Source organism: Apium graveolens, chromosome 10 (assembly GCF_009905375.1).
Source record: "Apium graveolens cultivar Ventura chromosome 10, ASM990537v1, whole genome shotgun sequence".
NCBI classification, from domain to species: Eukaryota; Viridiplantae; Streptophyta; class Magnoliopsida; order Apiales; family Apiaceae; genus Apium; species Apium graveolens.
The window spans coordinates 74,242,311-74,263,361 of record NC_133656.1 but is presented as its reverse complement, the minus strand read 5'-3'; the positions used below and the strand labels follow the sequence as shown (position 1 = coordinate 74,263,361).

Below are 21,051 nucleotides of genomic sequence, written 5' to 3'. Positions count from 1 at the left end.
TCAAATGGGATATATGATTAGCCTTTAAGAGGCTCTTGACTAACATGTCATCTACGTAGACTTCCATGGTCTTTCCAATAAGTTCCTTAAAAATCTTATCTACCAATCTTTGATAAGTGGCTCCTTCATTCTTGAGACCAAATGCCATAACAAGATACCAAAAAATACCAAATTCAGTGATGAATGATATATTTGGAATGTCATCTTTATGCATCTTGATCTAATTGTAGCCGCTGAATCCATCCATGAAACTCAGTATCTCATGTCCCACAGTAGCGTCTATCAAAATTTATATCCTTGGCAGAGGAAAACAATCCTTTGGGCATGAATCATTCAGATCAGTGAATTCAACACACATTCTCCACTTTCTATTAGCCTTCTTCACCATTACGGGATTTTTCAACTATTCCGGATATTGTATCTCATCAATAAATCCAGCCTCTAGGAGCTTCTCAACTTCTTGTTTAATGGTTTCCTATCTTTCAAGAGCAAAGCTCCTTTTCTTTTGCCTTATGGTCTTCCGGTTAGGATCCTTATTCAACTTGTGGGTGATCAACTCAGGGTCAATACCGGGCATATCTGCTGCTGACCATGCAAACACATCACTATTTTCTTGCAAGAACCTTATTAACTTCCCTTTATGGGGCTCCTCCAGCGACGCTCCAATGAAAGCTATCTTCTCAAGATCTTCGGGAACCAAATGAATCGGGATCAAATCCTCTGCCGACTTTTTTTTCATCATTCTCACGGATATCTATATCTTCATTGGGTAAAATCTGCCCTTAGCTCCAACTTCCCTCAACGAGGCTACATAACAGCTTCTTCCTATCTTCTGATCTCCCCTTTCTTCTCCTATCCCACTCCTGGTTGGAGATTTGATCACTGAATGGTAACATGAGGGGACTGCCCTGAAGGCATGTATTCCCGTCCTTCCCATGATTGTATTATATATCAATCCAGCCTTAACCATAAAATTCAACATTTGCGTAGCTTTTCTTAACTCTTGGCCCATTTTCAAAGGTAGTATAATTATCCCTTCAGTGGCATTAGACTCCAGGGAACCCATATATCGGCATATCAGTCGAGGTTAACTGAGAATCGTTGTATCCCATCATTATAAATGTATCATAGAGTAAAATGTTCACTTACGCTCCATTATCTACAAAGACTCTCCTTACCGGGATATTTCCTATAATAAGTGTTATGACTAAAGGATCATCATGAGGAAATTTGACCCCTTCCAAATCACAGTCATCGAACGTCATTGTCTCTCCAGTCTTGGCTCTTTTCGGGACTTCTCCAACTATATGCATGACCTCTCGAGTATAAGCCTAACCTGAGTTCTTAGAAGAGTCGGCCGCGGTTGGTCCTCCAAAGATCGTATTTATTACTGGTCCTCGTGGTTGGGGATTTCTCCCCTGATCATCTTGATCCCTCCTACGGTCATCAAAGTTCCTTATTCCATTATTGTTCCTTTCTCCCCTCTCTCCATCTCCAGTGTACTTACTCAGTCTTCCGTTTCGAATAAGGAACTCAATCTCGTCTTTTAGCTGCCGACACTCATCGCTGTTATGACCTGCATCCTTGTGAAATCGACAGTACTTGCTTTTATCCAGCTTGTAAGGGTCATCCTTCAAAGGCTTTGGCCAGCGAACGTCTATATATCTCTTAATTTCTATCAAGATTTGACTCCTAGAAGCATCTAGTCTTGCATACTCGATGAACTTTTATCTGGGTCTCCCTTTCTTCGGTGATGAATCAGTGTCTGCTAACCCGAGGATACTTGTCCTTTGTATTTTATTCTTGGTCCGTCATCCGCTTCTTTCCACCAGTGGGCTCATTGCTTACCACTATCTTCTTCATGCTTTCTACAACTTTGGATATGCTTTCCTGCTCTACTTTGGAGCAGTTACATATTCTCTGGTGGCCGCTTGGCCAAAGAGATTTTGAAGAACTCGTTCTTGGTTCCTTGATGTAATCCGATCATAGCTACCTTATCATCAAGATTTGGGACTTTCAAGGCCTCTGTTGTGAAACGATTCATGTAGTCCCTAAGAGATTCCCTTGCTCCTTGCACAATACTAACGAGGGAAGCTGAGCTTTTTCCGTGCACCTTCCCGCTAATGAACTGCTTGATGATAGCTTGACTTAAATCTCTGAAGAATCCAATCGAATTTGGGGGAAATTTGGGGGCAAGCGGTTGTACCACCTTTGGGCCATTCCTGATAAGGTTTGAGAGAAAGATCGACATTTGACTGTGTCATTCAAAGGCTGTAACAACACTGCATTAGAGAAAGTCCTGACATGATTCTCTAGATCCCCAGTCCCATCATAGGCCTGTATTGTGGGCATCTTGAACTTCCTTGTGATATGGATGTTCATGATCTTTGTCGTGAAAGGCGGGGTTGGATCGTCTAGGTCTCGGAGGGGGAGCAACTCAAACGGTTTTCCCCGAGGGATATCCATCAATTTTTTCCTCGAGAGTCTCCTGTAAGTCGATGACTTGAGAAGTTCCTCTAGCTCGGTTGATTCTCGATGGCTGTCTAGCCTGACTATTGTCCATATCCCTCTAAAGCCTTAGGATTTCTACTACATGAGCACGTATCCTTTCTTCAAAAAAGGTCTAGGATGCCATTCCCTGAATGTCTCGATATTCGGGATGCCTTCCCCCAACGGGATCAAGGTCCCTGTCTCCAGTGGGTTCTTTATCCTTACATCTCTCATGTGATGGGTATCCTCATTGATTGACTTTCCACTCTCTTCAGTTGTGTAGGGTCCGGATACATCTCGTTCATTATTGGTTGGTCGCATACCTTTAATATAGTTAGGGTCATTCCACGGTTGTGGTTGAGGCGGTGGGGGTGTCCTACTTCCTCCAGTTTCATAGTACAATGGCATCCCATAGGTGGGGTTTATAGGCATGTGATGTACTATGGTCGACATCTCAAAAACCGCGGATTGTGTCCCCAATGGAACGCTCAGATTCGAGTTTTGAGGGTTCGCCCCTAAAATTGGGGGTGGCTGAGATCCAGATTCGGGAATTAAAGGATTCGTTGTACCTTGACAATAGGTTAAGTGAGGGGAAATCTCAATGGCAGGTGAGATTTCTTGGGTAGTCCCAACCGATATTTCTTCAGGAACTTTGTTTCTGTTTCGTGTATTTACCATATTTGATATCTTTTTTCCACAGACGATGCCAAATATTATGGATAAAAAACTACGGTGTATTTAATGCTAGGGTTCGTGAGCTCAAGACTCTATTTGACTGCGCTCGTATTTCATGACTCAACCTGTCTTCATAAGATACTTAGTACCTTGTAGTATGATAAAAATCTAGTCAAAAACGTAGTTCTGATCTGTGGGAGTGAGGTCCCTAATATAGGCGTGGGAAGCCTTGAGTTAGATTAGGGTTATGATACTTGGTGTACAAGTCTTATAGTTAGAATGGATTTTGGAGTTCTAGAAAGTAGGAATTTGCTTTCTTGTATGATTTGAGAACTACTCTTTTAAGAGTTTGAATATGATTTAAACTTGTTTTCTCAGCTATAATCTGGGCTGATTTAGGACCTACAAATTTAATAATAAATCCTTCGTCTCTGAACCTTTAAATTACAATTAATGCTATATTAATTATCTCATTTTATTAACCGGGTTCCATTTTCAGGCCTAATTAATACGCTATTTATTACGCAATTCGGGTTATTTTTATTACTTATCATATACTTTACATAAATGAAAGGATATATAACATGCCACATTTTTTGAAAACAAAAAAAGGAAAATTGGAGACAATTTGAAAAACCTTACTATGATCTGAGGAGATCAAATATAAAATTAGGAAATTCTAAACATTTCGCAAAGAGTAAATTGCAAAATATATTATAATATAAAACATGTTTAATTTACATAACATATATTTTCTGCTAGCTGATCATAAATTATTTTTAACATTTTTAACATAATATTAATCTTTATGAAATATTATTAGTAAAATAATATGATTCGTAATATTTTGTTCGTAATAGTTTTACATAATATATAGTTTACCATGAAATGATTGCTCTTCATACAGCATAACTTTTCTTTAATATAACTTTTCTTTAATAACTTTTCTTTAATATATAATAGTTTTTCCATCCAAAAATCAGCCTTAGCGTTTGACCTTGTTTATGATCAAATTGACCAGTTAATAATTGAAAATTAAATTTTTTCACTTATAATAATATTAAAAATCTGGAAAGAGGTACACTGTTTAGACTTTTGAATAATATAAATTTTTGAGCTTTTTTGAAAAATATTCAAACTCAAAAATATTTTTACAGAAATACTGTCATTTTCTTAAAAAATTTGCAAAAATACCTTTTTATTTGTAAATTTTTTTAATATTTTTTTTACAAAATTATGATTTTCTGCGGTTCGATTAAACTAAATGCAACGTTCGACGACGAGTTTCTGCAACTCCATGCAACTTAGTGCAACCTTAAATGCAACAAAAAAACTCGATTTAACTAGTTGTATGTTTGTTTGATTCCGTATTTTTGTAAGTAAATTCAGAAAATAGTAAAATCGTAATAAATTTAAAAAAAAATAATAAATTTGATGATTTATCTAATATTTTTTTCAGCTCCGGATTCTGCCAAGCACAAGAAAGTTAAAATGGACAAAAGTCACGAAACTAGACTTCTACAGCGTTTGGTACCATATAATATCAAAATGTTGTTATTATTATTTGCTTGATGAATTTGCCATGTTACTTTTACTCAAATTCCATATATATAAATATTCTAAAAGTATAGTAAAGAAGGGATCAAATCTTCAAATGCTTGCTTAGTTATAGGGCTAATCCTTGGTAATCCATAATTATAGGACTCCAAATACATACCAGAAACTAAAGTACACAAAGCAGGTACTGATCTAGAAATGATATATACTTAACATTGCATGAATTTGAGGAACTGATCCCTCCTATTTAGTTGATTAACAAGACTTTTACTATTTACTAGATCCGCCAATCATTCCCCTTACACATAATTACACCCTTAGTTTTACCTCTTTCTAACTATTTATATCCCCTCCTCTAGTTCTCTCTCTGTATAATCCCTTTCAGAATGTCGTTGTCAGTTGAAAAAACTGCGTCTGGCCGTGAATATAAGGTTAAGGACATGTCCCTGGCAGACTTCGGGAAGCTCGAACTCGAGCTATCCGAAGTTGAGATGCCAGGACTCATGTCCTGCAGAACTGAGTTTGGCCCTACACAACCATTTAAGGGAGTCAGGATCACTGGCTCCCTTCACATGACCATCCAGACCGGGGTCTTAATTCAGACTCTGACGGCCTTAGGGGCCGAAGTCAGATGGTGTTCATGCAACATTTTTTCCACGCAGGATCATGCTGCGGCTGCTATTGCACGTGATAGTGCTGCAGTGTTTGCATGGAAAGGTGAGACCCTTCAGGAGTACTGGTGGTGTACCGAGAGGGCTCTTGATTGGGGTCCAGATGGGGGCCCTGATTTGGTTGTCGATGATGGTGGTGACACAACATTATTGATTCATGAGGGCGTGAAGGCTGAGGAGGAGTTTGAGAAATCTGGAGCTTTACCTGATCCGAATTCTACTGATAATGCTGAGTTTCAGATTGTTTTGACGATTATCCGAGATGGACTGAAAAATGACCCTAAAAAGTATCATAAAATGAAGGACAGATTGGTAGGAGTTTCTGAAGAGACTACTACTGGAGTGAAGAGATTGTACCAGATGCAGCTAAATGGAACCCTTTTGTTTCCTGCTATTAATGTGAATGACTCTGTCACAAAAAGCAAGGTAATTAAAAACATTCTTCCATAAGTTTGTTTAAGGTATATCATATATGAGAATGGCAGAACTGTAGATAGATATAACTATGCACTAGTTCGTGAAAACAGAGAACTAGAGTTATAACTAGCTAATAATTTTCTCTGTATATTCCTGATGGTTTTACATTATCATATATTGTACTTCTATATTGGGGTTGAATGAACGAAACTGTATGGAAGAAGTATACTGCTTTCAGGATGAAACATGTAAATTCGAGTCTATGGGATTTATTTTATGTTAAAAGTCTACAGATATTAAATCAGGAATTTTAAACCATTAAAAATTCGATGACGGTTTATCAAAATTAAAGAAAGTCTAAACATTGCGAATTATTGAAGTTTCTACGGGTCTGAGTAGTATTCCATGGGTGTTTTTTTGCCATGGGTCTGAGTAGTCTAGAAAGTCTTTAAAACATATGTAGGTAACTAATTATGGATCATTGTTAATTTATTATGGGATCGAGTAAATTGACTATTATGGTGATTTGGTGTTGAGCAGTTTGATAATTTGTATGGATGCCGCCACTCGCTCCCTGATGGTTTGATGAGAGCCACAGATGTTATGATTGCAGGAAAAGTTGCAGTTGTTGCAGGTTATGGTGATGTCGGAAAGGGATGTGCTGCTGCTTTAAAGCAAGCTGGTGCTCGAGTGATCGTGACTGAAATTGATCCGATCTGTGCTCTGCAAGCTACAATGGAAGGTCTTCAGGTTTTAACACTCCCAGATGTTCTGTCCGAAGCTGATATCTTCGTCACCACTACAGGTAACAAGGATATCATCATGGTTGATGACATGAGGAAGATGAAGAACAACGCCATTGTTTGCAACATTGGTCACTTTGACAATGAAATCGACATGCATGGCCTTGAGACGTATCCAGGTGTTAAAAGAATTACAATAAAGCCACAAACAGACAGATGGGTATTCCCTGATACAAAAACAGGCATCATTGTCCTGGCTGAGGGTCGGCTAATGAACTTAGGGTGTGCTACCGGTCACCCCAGTTTTGTGATGTCGTGCTCCTTCACTAACCAAGTTATTGCACAACTCGAGCTATGGAAGGAGAGGGGTAGTGGTAAATATGAGAAAAAGGTCTATGTCTTGCCTAAGCACCTTGACGAGAAGGTTGCAGCACTCCACCTTGAAAAGCTCGGTGCTAAGCTCACGAAGCTCAGCAAAGACCAGGCTGACTACATTAGTGTCCCAGTTGAAGGTCCTTACAAACCTGCTCACTATAGGTACTAAGAAAATACAAAATCTCTGTACGGTGAGATTTGTTTTTTGAGTTACTTTGATATTATGTTAAGATATGTAGTTTTATTTAAGTAGTGTTGTTCCGAGGGTTTGGAAGAAGGGATCAATGTACCGGTTTTTGCTGGCATACTGGGTTAAATAAGGCACTGTTTCTGGGTGGCGGTGTTAAGACAGTTTTTCTATACTCGTGTTGAGATTTTACCAATATTGTTTTCTTATCATAAGCTCAGAATACTCTTTGCTACTAGGTTAATTTTAAAAACAAAAGTTCAGATTAAGGAGTTTACTCTGCTGTTTGTAATTGTTGTGAGAAATGAAGAAAAATTATAGAAATAGTAGATGGGAGTTTTTTTTTTTATCACCAGAAAAACAAATACAGCAACACTAACTAGAAACTATATCAGAAACTACAGCTTGTTCAACTACATGTGGGAGTTCCCTGTGAAACGAACAAGATTTCTTCTCCCGAATAGCCCAAGCTGCTAATTCATGAGCCACTCGATTTCTGGATCTTCTTACAAATGACCATGAACAGGAACTGAGCAAATTTGCTAACCTTCCAAGAAAACAGAAGTAGAGCTGTGTTAGAATTCAAACTCTCCCTGGTCAGGTCAACAAATGCCACAGCATAGTATGTAAAATAACTATTAGCTGGGTGGTAAGAATTAAGTCAGCAGGAGTATTACCTAGATTGTAAGAAGCTATCACTCTAGAAAAGTGACATGCAACCCTATCTATCTATCTATCTATATATATATATACTGTATGCGATGTAGAAGAGAGAAACAGAAACTCTGAAACTGGTTGATTTATTCAGAAGAGCATAAGCAATATATAAGTACAAGGAAAAACAAAATGAACGACATAACTACTTCCTAGACTTAGGCTCTGTTTGGGATTACTGTTAAAAATTGTTGTGCTGTTAAAAAAAGTGCTGCTGGAAAAAGTGCTGTTGTAAAAATCAGATGACTATTTGGTAATTTTTTTGATACGTATATGTTTTGATGCAAAAAATTAAAAATAATGATGCTTTTGGTAAGGTTTGATGGTGAAATCAGCATCTGCTTCCCGCAACAGCTGAAAAACAGCTTTTTCTAAAAGTATGGGGGACTTGTTTTCTCTAACAGCAGCTTTTAAGCCAAAAGCACTTTTCAGAAAAGCAGCTTTTAAATTTTACCAAACAGTTTTTTAACTGCTTTTCAGCGAAAAGCTGCTGTTGCAGACCAAACACACCCTTACTCCATTGATTTGCAATTACTGTTATAATTCCTGTAAATCAGGCTACACGGTGCAGACTAAGTCTTCCTACACAGCTGTCTTATTTTCAAACAAATAAACGTTGTAAATAAAGAAAATCGTTTAGATTAAATCCAACAAGCTCCCCTTAATCTAAACCAGTTTGCTCAGGTCTTTAACTCCCAATAGTCGCCTCATTCTTTCGAATTTGGCAATAGGTAATGCCTTCGTAAGTGAGTCTGCACGCTGCTCATCAGTTCTTATGTGCTTTATAATGATCTTGCCACGCTGCACACACTCCCTGATGAAGTGATAGCGTATATCAATATGTTTAGACCTTCCATGGAACACCGGGTTTTTTGCTAAGTCAATTGCTGACTTGTTATCAATGTACAGAACAACATGTCCAACATAACAGTTAGTTATTTCTCCAAGTAGTTTTCGTAACCATATTCCTTGACACGATACTGTCGTCGCCGCCATAAACTCAGCCTCACATGAGGACAAAACAACACATTTTTGATTTTGGGAGACCCATGTTATCACACTTTCATTCAAATAAAATACCATCCCACCATTGCTTTTCTTGTCGTCCACATGTCCAACCAGATCACTATCGGAATACCCAGTTAAAAAATTGTTTCTGCTATCCCGTGAATAAATCAGTCCAAAGCTTAACGTACCTTTAATGTATCGCAAGATCCTTTTGACAATTGTTAAATGCTTTACAGTAGGCCCGTCCATAAATCGACGCACCATGTCAACTGGAAATGCTATATCCGGTTGAGTATGGACTAAATAGCGGAGTTCCCCGACCAGACTTTTATACTTGGTAGAATTCACTGCAATTCCTCCTTCATCCTTCGTAATCATCAGTTTGGGTTCCATCGAAAATTTTACTGGGTTGCACTCTTGCATATCAACCCTTTCTAGTAGTTTTTTCGCATATGTAGTCCGTTGAAGTTCGATGCAATCACCCCTTGCTTCACTTTTTGTTAGTCCCTTAACAATGTAGCAAGAATTACAGAAGGGGGGTTGAATGGAATTCTTGAACCTTTTTCTTGAAATAAAAATGTTCAACTCGATTATAGATATATTTGTTTTGATTAGCACAATGCGGAATGTAAACTTAAATGAATCAAAATATAAGTAATTAAAAACAAGAGTCTTTAAAAACTTTCTGGTGGATTTAAACAATTCCACCAGATATATATATATATATATATATATAATATCGAGAGGACTCTGTGTGCAGAAATGCTCACAGCTGCTTACAAATGGAACTGCTGAGAATACAGGAAATGCTAAAGATTATGCTTACAAAGATTTCTCTGTTTTTGTGTTTCTCAGCTATCTCAGTTATTTTTCTATTTGCTACTCTCTTGGTTTATATAATACCAAGATTACAAAGTCAAAAAGACTGAACAAATATAAAATCTAACAGTCTTAAGTTTTGCTGCTTTTCGTCCTCTATTACCCAGTTAATGGGCTTCCACAGTGTGTTTGTATACATCTTGACGGCTGTGTGTCAGCTTTCATTGTTTAACTGCTGTTTGAATTCTTCATATGATCATCCGTCGACTTTCAGAATATCCGTTGATGATTTAATTGATCATCCGTCGATTGCTATATTAAACATCCGTTGATAGTCATTTGATCATCCGTCGATGGCTTTGTTAATCATCTGTCGGTAGCTATTTTGACACTTGACTCTATATCACTTATGCGGAATTACAAGACATCAATTATGTACAATTAATCAACCTATTCTGCATATCTAGTTAAAGTCAACATGACTTATATGCTACTACATATTCTATACAAAGGTGCATACATAATTGTGCTACAAACTTATTATTACATAAGCTACTCACTCGATGGATAATAAGTTAATCATCCGTCGGGACTATAATGAGTTATCCGTCGGGACTATAATTCTTATCCGTCGAGTGCTACATAATTTCACTAAGTAAAATCTACTTAGATGTTTTGTTTATGAAATCATCAAGTACACAACATATGCACAACAATCTCCCCCAATTTATGTCTACTGGAATTGTAGCCATAAATTAAGAGATACTTGATGATAACAAAACATCCTTAACATATATCTTTAAAGAGAAGTAGATAAACTAAAAGTGCTTCAATTAATTAAAATGTGCAAGGTTTGGCTCACAGTCAATTCAAGATGCTCCTCTAGCCTGAGCAGATTTTTCTAGTTTCTTGATGGTCTGGATCTTCTTCCAAGCTTTCTGTTATTTTCTTCAATTTGATTCTGGAGCTGCCTGTGGAATTCTAGTTCATCAGATTCTGAGAGATCTAGCTTTTCTTGCATTTCCAAGAGAGTCTCATTGCTAGAGATACTCAGTTGGTCTTCTAATCTGAAGAATCATCTCACACCCTTGTCATCCATAAATTCCATCAGCCAGTAGAGCCTTAGATGCACTCTTCTCCCTGTGTATGGGATGATTAGAGTCTTTGGGAGTTCATCTTTAGCTCTAACACTCCTCAGCTCTTCAATCTTCTTCAATACTAGTCTTCTTGCAGTTACATTGAACCTAAAGTTTTTCTTGAAGGATGAATAGACTTTAATCAGCACAGCTTGGCTTTCTTGAAGAATCCTGTGAAGTGGCCACTGAATCTCCCTTCCTCCTTTGTACTTGAACACCAACCTTTCAGGTAGGTTTCTGTATGCATCAATTGCCCTTACTTCATCCAGATAAAGGTTTAGATCTGAAAATTCTTTGATGTCACACAAGTACAAGTAGTCTCCCCTGTTGACCTTGGGTTGAGCTTTAACTACTGACTTGGATTTGAGAGGTGACAGCTTCACTTTCTTGACTGCCCTTGACTTTGTCCTTTTTGGCTTGCTAAGAATTGGTAAGTTGAAGTCAGGAAGTGGTATGTTATCCCACTCTATTGGCTCATCCTTTGGCACAATAGGTTCACCATGTATGTTCCTGTAGGGATCCACCACCCTTATGTCTTCAAATACCACAGAGGGCTTTGATGCTTGAGTTGTAGCTTGAGTGGATTCCTTAGGAAATTGATCTTCCAATTCCTTGTCAACAACATCCAGTTTCCTTTTTGTTCTTCTAGCCAATTCTTTCTTTCTTGGGGATTTCTTCTGTTCTTTAATCTTCTTCTTTGATTCAGCAGCTTCAGATGGTTGAGAGGGAATTTGTTGAGAAGAATTCACAGCCTGTAGCTTGGCCAAGATAGCAATCTGTTCTTTCTTTTGTTTAGACTTCTTTGCTTCTAGAGCAGCTTACCTCTTTTCCTGCTTTAATCTGGCTTTTTCTTCTTTCTTTGCTTGAGCAAATTGTGGATGTCCAGCTACCACACAAATTTCCTTTCCATTTCTGAATATCTTAGAATTCTCCTTTTTGAAGCTGAATCAGCTGGATCTTTATAGAAGACAATAGATCTTGACAAAAGCTTCTTTTCATCAGGCTTGGGTGTCTCATACACAGTGTCCATAGGGTTCTTCCAAGATGATTTTGGATAATTTGCCCTTGGTTTAAGAATTGTTTCAGCCTTTTTAGACTTGATGCAGGAAGATTGTCCTTTTTTCCAGATAGTTCATGCTCATCTCATTCACAGTGATTGGCTTGACATGAGAGTGATGGATGGCTGACTGAACTGTCTCCTTGACTAGTTCAAACTTTTTCTGTATCTCCTCATCAATCCTATTCCAGTTGATCAAACTCAACTTTCCTTTTTCAGTAACTTTCAAATTTACTGCTGCTGCATTAATTAGATCTATACCATATGCAACTGTTGGCTTGGAGATTGTAATTGAAGGTATAATTACTTTGCTAATTTGTACTTGAAGTTTCTCCCCCTCAGTTGGTCCTTTCTCCCCCTTACTTGATTCTCTCTCCCCCTTTTTGTTATCATCAAGTTGAGGAGTTAGGCCTTGTGCTTTAGCCAGTTGCATAAGAAGATTTTTCTGAGTCTGTTGATTTTGAAGAAGGATAGCCACTGAATTCTTAATAACTTGAACTCTGTTTTCCAGCTTGGCTAGCTTCTTTTCAGAATCTGATTCTCTCCTTAATCTCAGTAGTAGATCTTGCATGGTACCATATTGCATTACTGAATCCAGCTTCTCAGAATTGTATGTCTTCAAGTCGGCTATATCTCTTTTTAGTTCATCCACACTCATATTCTGTCTTAAGTACTGGATCTTCATGAGATGTAGAGAGTCGAGGTGAGCTTGAAGAATAGCCTTGGTACCAGCATCTGAAGTCTCCTGAAGGGCCTTTTGAATAGCCACCACTTGCTTGACCAAAGACACATCAAATTGTCCTGGTATAAATTCCTTTGTCCATACCCATCCAGGTAAATTTAAAACAGAACTTGGGCCTTCATCTCCCCCTAAGTTCATGCTTCCATCCAAAAAAACAGAGTCATCATCATTAGAATTTACTCCAAATTCTTCAGATGGCTCACCAGCTTGAGAAGGCATCCTATTGACATCAGCTTTATCTCTTTGAAGAGATTCTGAGGTGTGTACTAAATTCAAAGTCTGTTCTGCCTCCACATTTCCCTGAGCAGCCAACAATTGATAGGCTGACACAGGATGAGTAAAAGTGTCAGCATCCAAGGAAATGTTATCAATTTCAGCTTTGTAATATTGCTGAAATTGTCTTCCCTTTTCAGCATCATCCAAAATCATTGACTCACTAGCAATGGCTGAATCCACCCTTATTTCTCCTATACCTTCCTTTCTCTCATAATCTCTCTTTTATTGCATCAGGGTCTCACCCTGGCTCCCCCCCCCCCTCACACCCTCACCTTCACCTACTAAGGTGGGACTCCTCTCACTCACTTTTGCCAATCCTGAATAAATGGATTGCCGAGATTCACTATTTTCCTCTCCTTTTGCCTGGGAGCAACCCAGCCTCTCACTCAAAGCACTCTCCTCTCTCAGTCCTAAGAGTGACTGTATTACCACTAAATCTTCTGCACTAGAAATAATTGAAGTTTGAAGTTGTGCAGAGACACTCGACGGATAAGTGATATCCATCGGGTGAGTGGTAAAGCTATCCGACGGATAACTGCTGTTAAGCTTATCCGTCGGGATACAATCACTACTCGACGGATGAGCAATATCCATCGAGAGAGTAGAAATGAATGAGGTGGGAAGAGAAACTATTGTTGACTCTGTGTTGATTGAAGTTATTTGAGGCACAGATGTCACAATAGTATCTGAAAGAATTGGCAAGTGAGCCAACAAATCATCTAAAAGATGATGCTCACTTGCACTAGATTTTGGCTTCCCCAACAGAGTTAAAGAAGGGGAATCAGGAATTGAAGTGTTTATCATATCCACTTCCAGAGAGTTTGTTGGTGAGTATGGTATTTCAGAGGCTTCTATTATAAGAGATTTTGGCTGTGACTCCACATTTATTGGAGCCACATCAATCTGAATTTGAGAAAGTGCAGGGACTGTGTCTTTAGCACCAGTTTGCACTGTGTGTCTGCCCTGTGCATCCCCAGTTGTTTTGGATTTCTTCTTTCTTGTGTAAGTTTGGGGTGAGCTTGTGTCCCTAACCCTTTTGGCATGTGCTCTTGGCTGAGAGCTTTGTTCAATAGCCACATCCTTTTGGGAGGATGCAGCTAGAAGTGAGCTTTTGTCCTTTTTAAGCACTGCAGTTTGTTGGGAAACTGCAGTGTGGCTAGGCTGGGATTCACTCAACTCTCCAACCTTATCTTTGGGGTTTCTTTGATGTTCACCCCTTCCCTCACCTAACTGACCCTCCTTCACACTCCCCTCTTTGGCTTTGGTAGATTTTTCAACTGGTACCTTTTGAGAGATAGCAGAGGGGGTTTTCTTTGACTTGGATTTAGAAATTGTAGTTGATTTGACAGCTTTGGTAGGCAACTGTTTGGTCATTGTCACAGTTGCCATAGCTACTCCTGAACTCAAAGAAATTGAGGATATTGGAATAGTTGAGGGTATGGATAAACTTACCTCACTTACCTGAGGTGTCTGCATTACTGGAAAGTAGAACATTGGCACATCCCTATGATAGTTTGCTCTGTTCAAATCTGCAATGATTCTTCTCTCTTGAACCCAACAAGCTAATTTGTTGTTTGAGTTCTCAAGTACAATCTCTTGACAAAGATGGTTAGCCAATACCATGAAAATCTAGCATAATATATATTCTTTCCCCTTTTGGCTAACTCACCTAGTTTAAAACCTAACTCATACAAGATAAGGTCACTGAAATTGTAAAATTTATCTGTAACTAGCATGTATAGCATGTTAAGCATGGAAATGTTCACAAAATCAAAATTACTGACTTTTTCAGAGAAAACTTTAGTCACAACATCACACATGAAACTCCATTCCTTCCTAAGACCTAATCTTCTAATCTCACTTAGCTTAGTAGTAGGAAGTGCATAATGCAAGGAATTAAGCATATTGATAATATCAGTGTCAGTGTGTGGTGAAGTTACATTATCATCAGGAATTTTGAAACATGCTTTTATCACATCACTATTGATACATAACTCATTACCTTTGATAGTTAGAGTGATGGTTTTGTCAGTAGAGTTGTAGATTGCAGTGGTCCACATCTCTTTAACAACTTCACAGTAAATTGTGGGTGATTCAAGCATGGCATAACTTAACTTGCAGTTCTTCACGAAGTCCATCATCTTGTGATAGTCTTCTGATTGCTGAATACCCTTATTGACCAAAGCAGTGAAGTTGTTCTTCTCATAAATGAACCCAGTCTGAGACATGATCTTTACTACAGGTGCCATTGTTAGAGAATGAAAGCTTTGAAGAGAAAGAAGATATTTGCTTGAGAGAGAATAAAATAAAAGCAATTGAATTTGAGAATGATAAAAGAAAATAATTGGAATGAAATAAGGTTTTATACTTCCTCAAAAACAACGGATGGAAATAATAAAGAAAAGTAAATTGCCCAATAGAAATTGCCTAAAATAGCCGTTTAAAAATAAACTGTAAAAATTCCACCCATTATCCGTCGTGTAATACTTACAAACTGTAAGTATACTCGATGGATAATGTTCAGGGAATTAACGGTTAAGATTTAGACAATTCGACGGATGAGGATAAACTGTTATCCGTCGAGTTTTAAAAGATTCCAGAAAAGTAATTGATTTTTATTTGCACATAGTATATCGACGGATGACTCAACTCGATGGATAATAGTCATCCGTCGAGATGCAAATTTTGACTTAGCCAAAATTTCACTCATGACTAAAAATCAGTTAAATTTTTGGCTACATTTCAACTTGCAAAATAACTCAGATAAATTCAAGAATAATTAAGCATACCTAACTCACTTACCAACCTAGAAAAGGTGAATTCATCCAGTGGCTTGGTAAAAATATCTGCAAGTTGCTTCTCACTTGGAACAAAATGTAACTCTACAGTACCATTCATTACATGTTCCCTTATGAAATGGTACTTGATGTCTATGTGCTTTGTCCTTGAATGTTGCACTGGATTTTCAGTGATGGCAATTGCACTTGTGTTATCACAGAAAATAGGAATCCTTTCAACTTGCAAACCATAGTCTAGCAATTGATTTTTCATCCATAAAATCTGTGCACAGCAACTGCCAGCAGCAATATATTCAGCTTCAGCTGTAGAAGTAGAAACTGAATTTTGCTTTTTACTGAACCAGGACACAAGCTTGTTTCCTAGAAATTGACAAGTTCATGTTGTGCTTTTTCTGTCAATTCTGCAACCTGCATAGTCTGCATCTGAATAACCAGTTAGATCAAAACCAGAATCTCTAGGATACCAAATGCCAAGTTTTGGTGTTCCCTTGAGATATCTGAAAATTCTCTTAATAGCTATCAAGTGAGACTCTCTAGGATCAGCCTGAAATCTAGCACATAAACATGTAGCAAACATTATATCTGGCCTACTAGCTATTAAGTACAGAAGTGAGCAAACCATGACTCTATAGCTTGAAATATCCACAGACTTTTCAGTAGTGTTTAGTTCAAACTTAGTTGCAGTGGCCATGGGAGTTTTTGCAGATGTGCAATCCATTAGATCAAACTTCTTTAAAAGATCAAAAATATATTTAGTTTGACTAATGAATATTCCATCACTAAGTTGCTTAACTTGTAAACCAAGAAAGTAAGTTAGTTCTCCCATCATACTCATTTCATACTTACTTTGTATCAGTTTGGCAAACTTTTTACAAAGTTTCTCATCTGTAGAGCCAAAAATAATATCTTCTACATAAATTTGAACAAGTATGCTAGAGCCATTAACATTTCTGAAAAATAAAGTTTAATCTATAGTACCTCTTGTGAAGTGATTTTCCAAAAGGAACTTTGATAAAGTGTCATACCAGGCTCTAGGTGCTTGCTTCAGTCCATAAAGTGCTTTCAGTAGATAATAGACATATTCTGGAAAATTTGGATCTTCAAAGCCAGGAGGTTGACTAACATATAATTCTTCCTCCAAATCTTCATTCAGAAAGGCACTTTTGACATCCATTTGATAGACCTTGAAATTGGCATGGGCTGCATAGACTAAGAAGATTCTGATGGCTTCAAGTCTTGCAACAGGAGCAAATGTTTCATCAAAATCTATTCCTTCTTGCTGGCAATAGCCTTTAGCAACCAATCTGGCTTCGTTCCTTAATACTATGCCATTTTCATCCATCTTGTTTCTGAATACCCATTTGGTGTCTATTGGATTTTTTCCTTTAGGCTTGGGTACCAGCTTCCATACTTTATTCCTTTCAAATTGGTTTAGCTCCTCCTGCATAGCTAAATTCCAATCAGGATCTTACAAGGCTTCTTCTACCTTCTTTGGTTCTTCCTTTGACAGAAAGCTGCTGCATAGACATTCTTCTTGAGTTGCTCTCCTGGTTTGAACTCTAGAAGAAACATCACCAATAATCGGTTCAAAGGGGTGATCTTTTGTCCATTTCTTTGGTTGAGGTAGATTAGCTCTAGATGAAGAGACCTCAATGTTGTCTTGATGTGTGATTGAGTTTTGATTGCTAGAAACTCCCCCTGAGTTTGTGGATCTTTGATTTGAGAAAAAGGTACTTTCTATGGGTGATCTGCCTTGACTTCCTGCTCCTTTTGATAACCCGACGGATGGTGAATTTTGAGTACCAACGGATGAGGCAGGTTGTCTACCGACGGATAACACAGATTGCCTTCTGACGGATGAAGCATTTTATAACTCGACGGATGTTGAGTTTTGTGCTTCATTGGTGGTAGATTTGTCTGCGTTATCCTTAGACACTATTTCTCGATCACTCTCATCATCACTTCCATCACTGACCATCTCAACATTGTCGAATGTGAGGCTCTCATGGTAATCTCCATCTTTCAGTCCTTCAATCTTTTTATCATCAAATACAACATGTATAGATTCCACAACAATGTTGGTTCTTAGATTGTAGACTCTATATGCTTTACCAACAGCATATCCAACAAAAATTCCTTCATCTGCTTTAGCATCAAACTTCCCATTTTGATCAGTTTGATTTCTCGGAATATAGCATTTACAGCCAAAGACATGAAGAAAGTTTAGGGTTGGCTTCTTGTTCTTGAACAATTGATAAGGAGTCATGCATCTTGCTTGATTAATTAGAGAGATGTTCTGAGTGTAGCATGCAGTGTTTACAGCTTCAGCCCAGAAATATGTTGGTAATTTTGATTCTTCAAGCATTGTCCTTGCAGCTTCAATAAGAGATCTGTTCTTTCTTTCCACTACTCCATTCTGTTGTGGAGTCCTTTCTTCTTAAAACTCATGCAAGATCCCATTTTCCTCACAAAATACTCTCATGACATAGTTCTTGAACTCAGTTCCATTGTCACTCCTGATTCTTCTAACTTTAAAATCAGGATGATTGTTAACTTGCCTTATGTGATTGATGATGATTTCACTAGCCTCATCTTTAGACTTTAGGAAATATGTACAAGAGAACTTTGAGAAATCATCTACAATTACTAGGCAAAATCTTTTCTTTGAAATTGACAATACATTGACTGGTCCAAACAAATCCATGTGAAGCAGTTGCAGAGACTCTTCAATTGCTGAATCAAGTTTCTTCCTGAATGATGCTTTGATCGGCTTCCCTTTTTGACAGGCATCACACAGTCCATCCTTTGTAAACTCCACTAGAGGAATGCCTCTTACTAGTTCTTTCTTTACCAGCTCATTCATGGTCTTGAAGTTTAAATGGGATAGATTCTTGTGCCATATCCAACTTTCATCTTGACTTGCTTTGCTGAGAAGACAAGTTACAGATTCTGCTTTGGTTGAGTTGAAGTCAGCTAGGTACACATTTCCTCTTCTCACACCAGTGAGAACCACTTTGTTGTTTTGATTGTTAGTCACAACACAGGCTTCTTTGTTAAAGGTTACTGAGTTGCCATTGTCACAAAGCTGGCTGATACTCAACAGATTGTGTTTGAGACCATCCACTAAGGCAACCTCTTCAATGATGACATTGTCCTTTGAAATCAAGCCATATCCCACAGTATAACCTTTGCTGTCATCTCCAAAAGTAATACTTGGGCCAGCTCTTTCATTAAACTCTGTAAGCAGGGTAAAATCACCAGTCATGTGTCTTGAACAGCCACTATCCAAGTACCAAAGATTCTTTATATTTCCCTACACACATCAAAATCAAATCAAGTTGATTTTGGTACCCAAGTTTCCTTGGGTCCTGCCTTGTTAGCCTTCTTCTTCTTCTGTTTCTTAGGTCTTAACTCATTTGACTTAGGAATTTCAGATTCTTCCTTAGTCATTTGGGTTGGGCCTTTGAAATCATTTAATGCAATAGAATTATCATGCATATTATGGCTAACAGGAAATGACATGCTTGGTGCAAACATGTTATTCCAGTAAGGCATGCTAAATGGCATTTGAGGCATATTGTATGCAGCATAATATGGATTAGGTGCAAATGGCATATTAGCAAACTGTGCATTTATGTTCTGTGTAGGCATAGCATTGACAGGCATGGGAGGCATGGCATTCATGTTAGGAAATTGAGGCTGAACAGACATGGGAGTAGTCATGGCAGATTTGTAATTAACAGACAAATGATTTATACTACCACACTTGACACAGATTTTTCTAGGGGCATATTTATCAGGTGTGTAGTTATTGTGTTTGTTAATCCCTACTTTACCATTCCTGTTGTTTTTCTTTTTAGTATCTGTTTTTACCTCTATTTTCTCAAGTCTGTCACTCAACTGTTTGACAGTCATGTGACCAACATTTACCTTTTTCCCTTTCTTAGCTTGACTTGACTCTCCTGAAACAAAGTTCTTGGAAACAGACCCATACTTATCATTTAGCTTGATTAATTTGGCTTTGCTAATGGGTTTGCTTACAGCTGACGGATGAGGATTTTTATCATTCGACGGATAACACTTTTTGTTATCCGACGGATAGTCCTCATCATCCGTCGAGTCTACATCTGTCAGCAACCCATCTACCAAAATAGGTTCTAGATTCTCTTTATTCTTTTTCCAGGCTTCATCACAAAAAGACTCAATTCCTTGAACTTTAGTGATTTGAGCATGAACATCCCTGGCTGTTTTCCATGCTTTAATCACTTCTTGTTCACGCTCGAGCTGCTTCTTCAAAATTTCTTCCTTTTTCAAGGACTCAATTAATTTCTCCTTGGCAATCTTACACTCAATTTTTAGTTTCTCAAACTCAACAAACTGAGACTCAAGCACATTATTCCTCTCACTTAAAAAGAAGTTGTTTTCTTTAATTTTAGCATTTTCTTTAGTGAGAGACTTAAGTGTAACACGCAAATGATACGATTCTGTAGACATGTCATTTATTGCATCATTACACTCAGCTTTAGATAAATGTGCAAGGTTTGTAGTGATTACCTGATTGCTTGAGGAACTTGTCTCTGTTTCATCAGACTTGGCCATTAGGGCTAGATTGACATAGCTGACATCTTAATCTTCATCCAAACCATCAGCTGCCCAGTCATTCTCTTGTGTAATAAAAGCCCTTTCCTTCTGTTTGAGTAGATCAAAGTATTTTTGCTTATAATCCACAGACTCAAACCTTTTCTTACTGGAATCTGACTTTCTACACTCATTTGCAAAATGCCCTGCCAAGCCACATTTGAAACATTTGAATTTTGACTTATCCACCATGTTTCTATTTGGCTTGGCTGCTCCAAAGTTCTTCTTAAACTTGAGCTTGGCAAATCTTCTTGAAATAAATGCTAGGTGCTCATCAATGTCCTCCATGTCATCTTGGCTCAATGAATCTTCACTTTCTTCAGCTAGCCCCTTACCCTTATTCTCACAGACCTTTGAAGTTGATTCTACAGCCTCCATCTTCACTTCCTTCTCCTTTTCCAGATCAACAACTAGCGCAATGGATCCTCCTTTCTTCTTTCCTCTCTCCATTCTTTCATCCTGCTCTATCTCAAGCTTATAGGTCTTAAGAATGCCATGCAGTCTCTCCAAAGTAAACTCCTTATAATCTTGTGAGTTTCTCAATGAGACTGTCATTGGTTTCCATTCCTTTGGAAGAGATCTGAGAAATTTCAGATTGGAGTCTTTGGTCTGATAGACTCTTCCATGCAACTTAAGAGCATTTAGTAGTTTTTGGAATCTACTAAAAATGTCAGTGAGTGACTCACTTTCTTCATTGTGAAAGTGCTCATATTGCTGAATCAGGAGCTGCATTTTATTTTCTCTTACT

The 21,051-nt window shown here is 37.9% G+C and overlaps 2 protein-coding genes across 2 annotated transcripts; one reads left to right on the top strand and one right to left on the bottom strand.

Moving 5' to 3' along the window:
• Positions 1 to 5,051: 5,051 nt before the first annotated feature.
• On the top strand, positions 5,052 to 7,330 carry LOC141692667 (adenosylhomocysteinase-like). Its single transcript, XM_074497580.1, has 2 exons — positions 5,052 to 5,819; positions 6,351 to 7,330. The coding sequence occupies exons 1-2, from the start codon at positions 5,109 to 5,111 to the stop codon at positions 7,095 to 7,097; spliced, it is 1,458 nt and encodes a 485-aa protein (XP_074353681.1). The 5' UTR covers positions 5,052 to 5,108; the 3' UTR covers positions 7,098 to 7,330.
• A 1,165-nt stretch (positions 7,331 to 8,495) lies between these two features.
• Positions 8,496 to 9,230, bottom strand: LOC141690669 (secreted RxLR effector protein 161-like). The gene has a single exon (XM_074495447.1). The coding sequence runs from the start codon at positions 9,228 to 9,230 to the stop codon at positions 8,496 to 8,498; it is 735 nt and encodes a 244-aa protein (XP_074351548.1).
• Positions 9,231 to 21,051: the final 11,821 nt, after the last annotated feature.

Coding starts and splice junctions, on each gene's coding strand:
- LOC141692667 (XM_074497580.1), top strand. CDS start 5,109: ATGTCGTTGTCAGTTGAAAAAACTGCGTCTGGCCGTGAATATAAGGTT. Junction 5,820..6,350: donor ACTCTGTCACAAAAAGCAAG/GTAATTAAAAAC, acceptor GGTGTTGAGCAG/TTTGATAATTTGTATGGATG.
- LOC141690669 (XM_074495447.1), bottom strand. CDS start 9,230: ATGGAACCCAAACTGATGATTACGAAGGATGAAGGAGGAATTGCAGTG.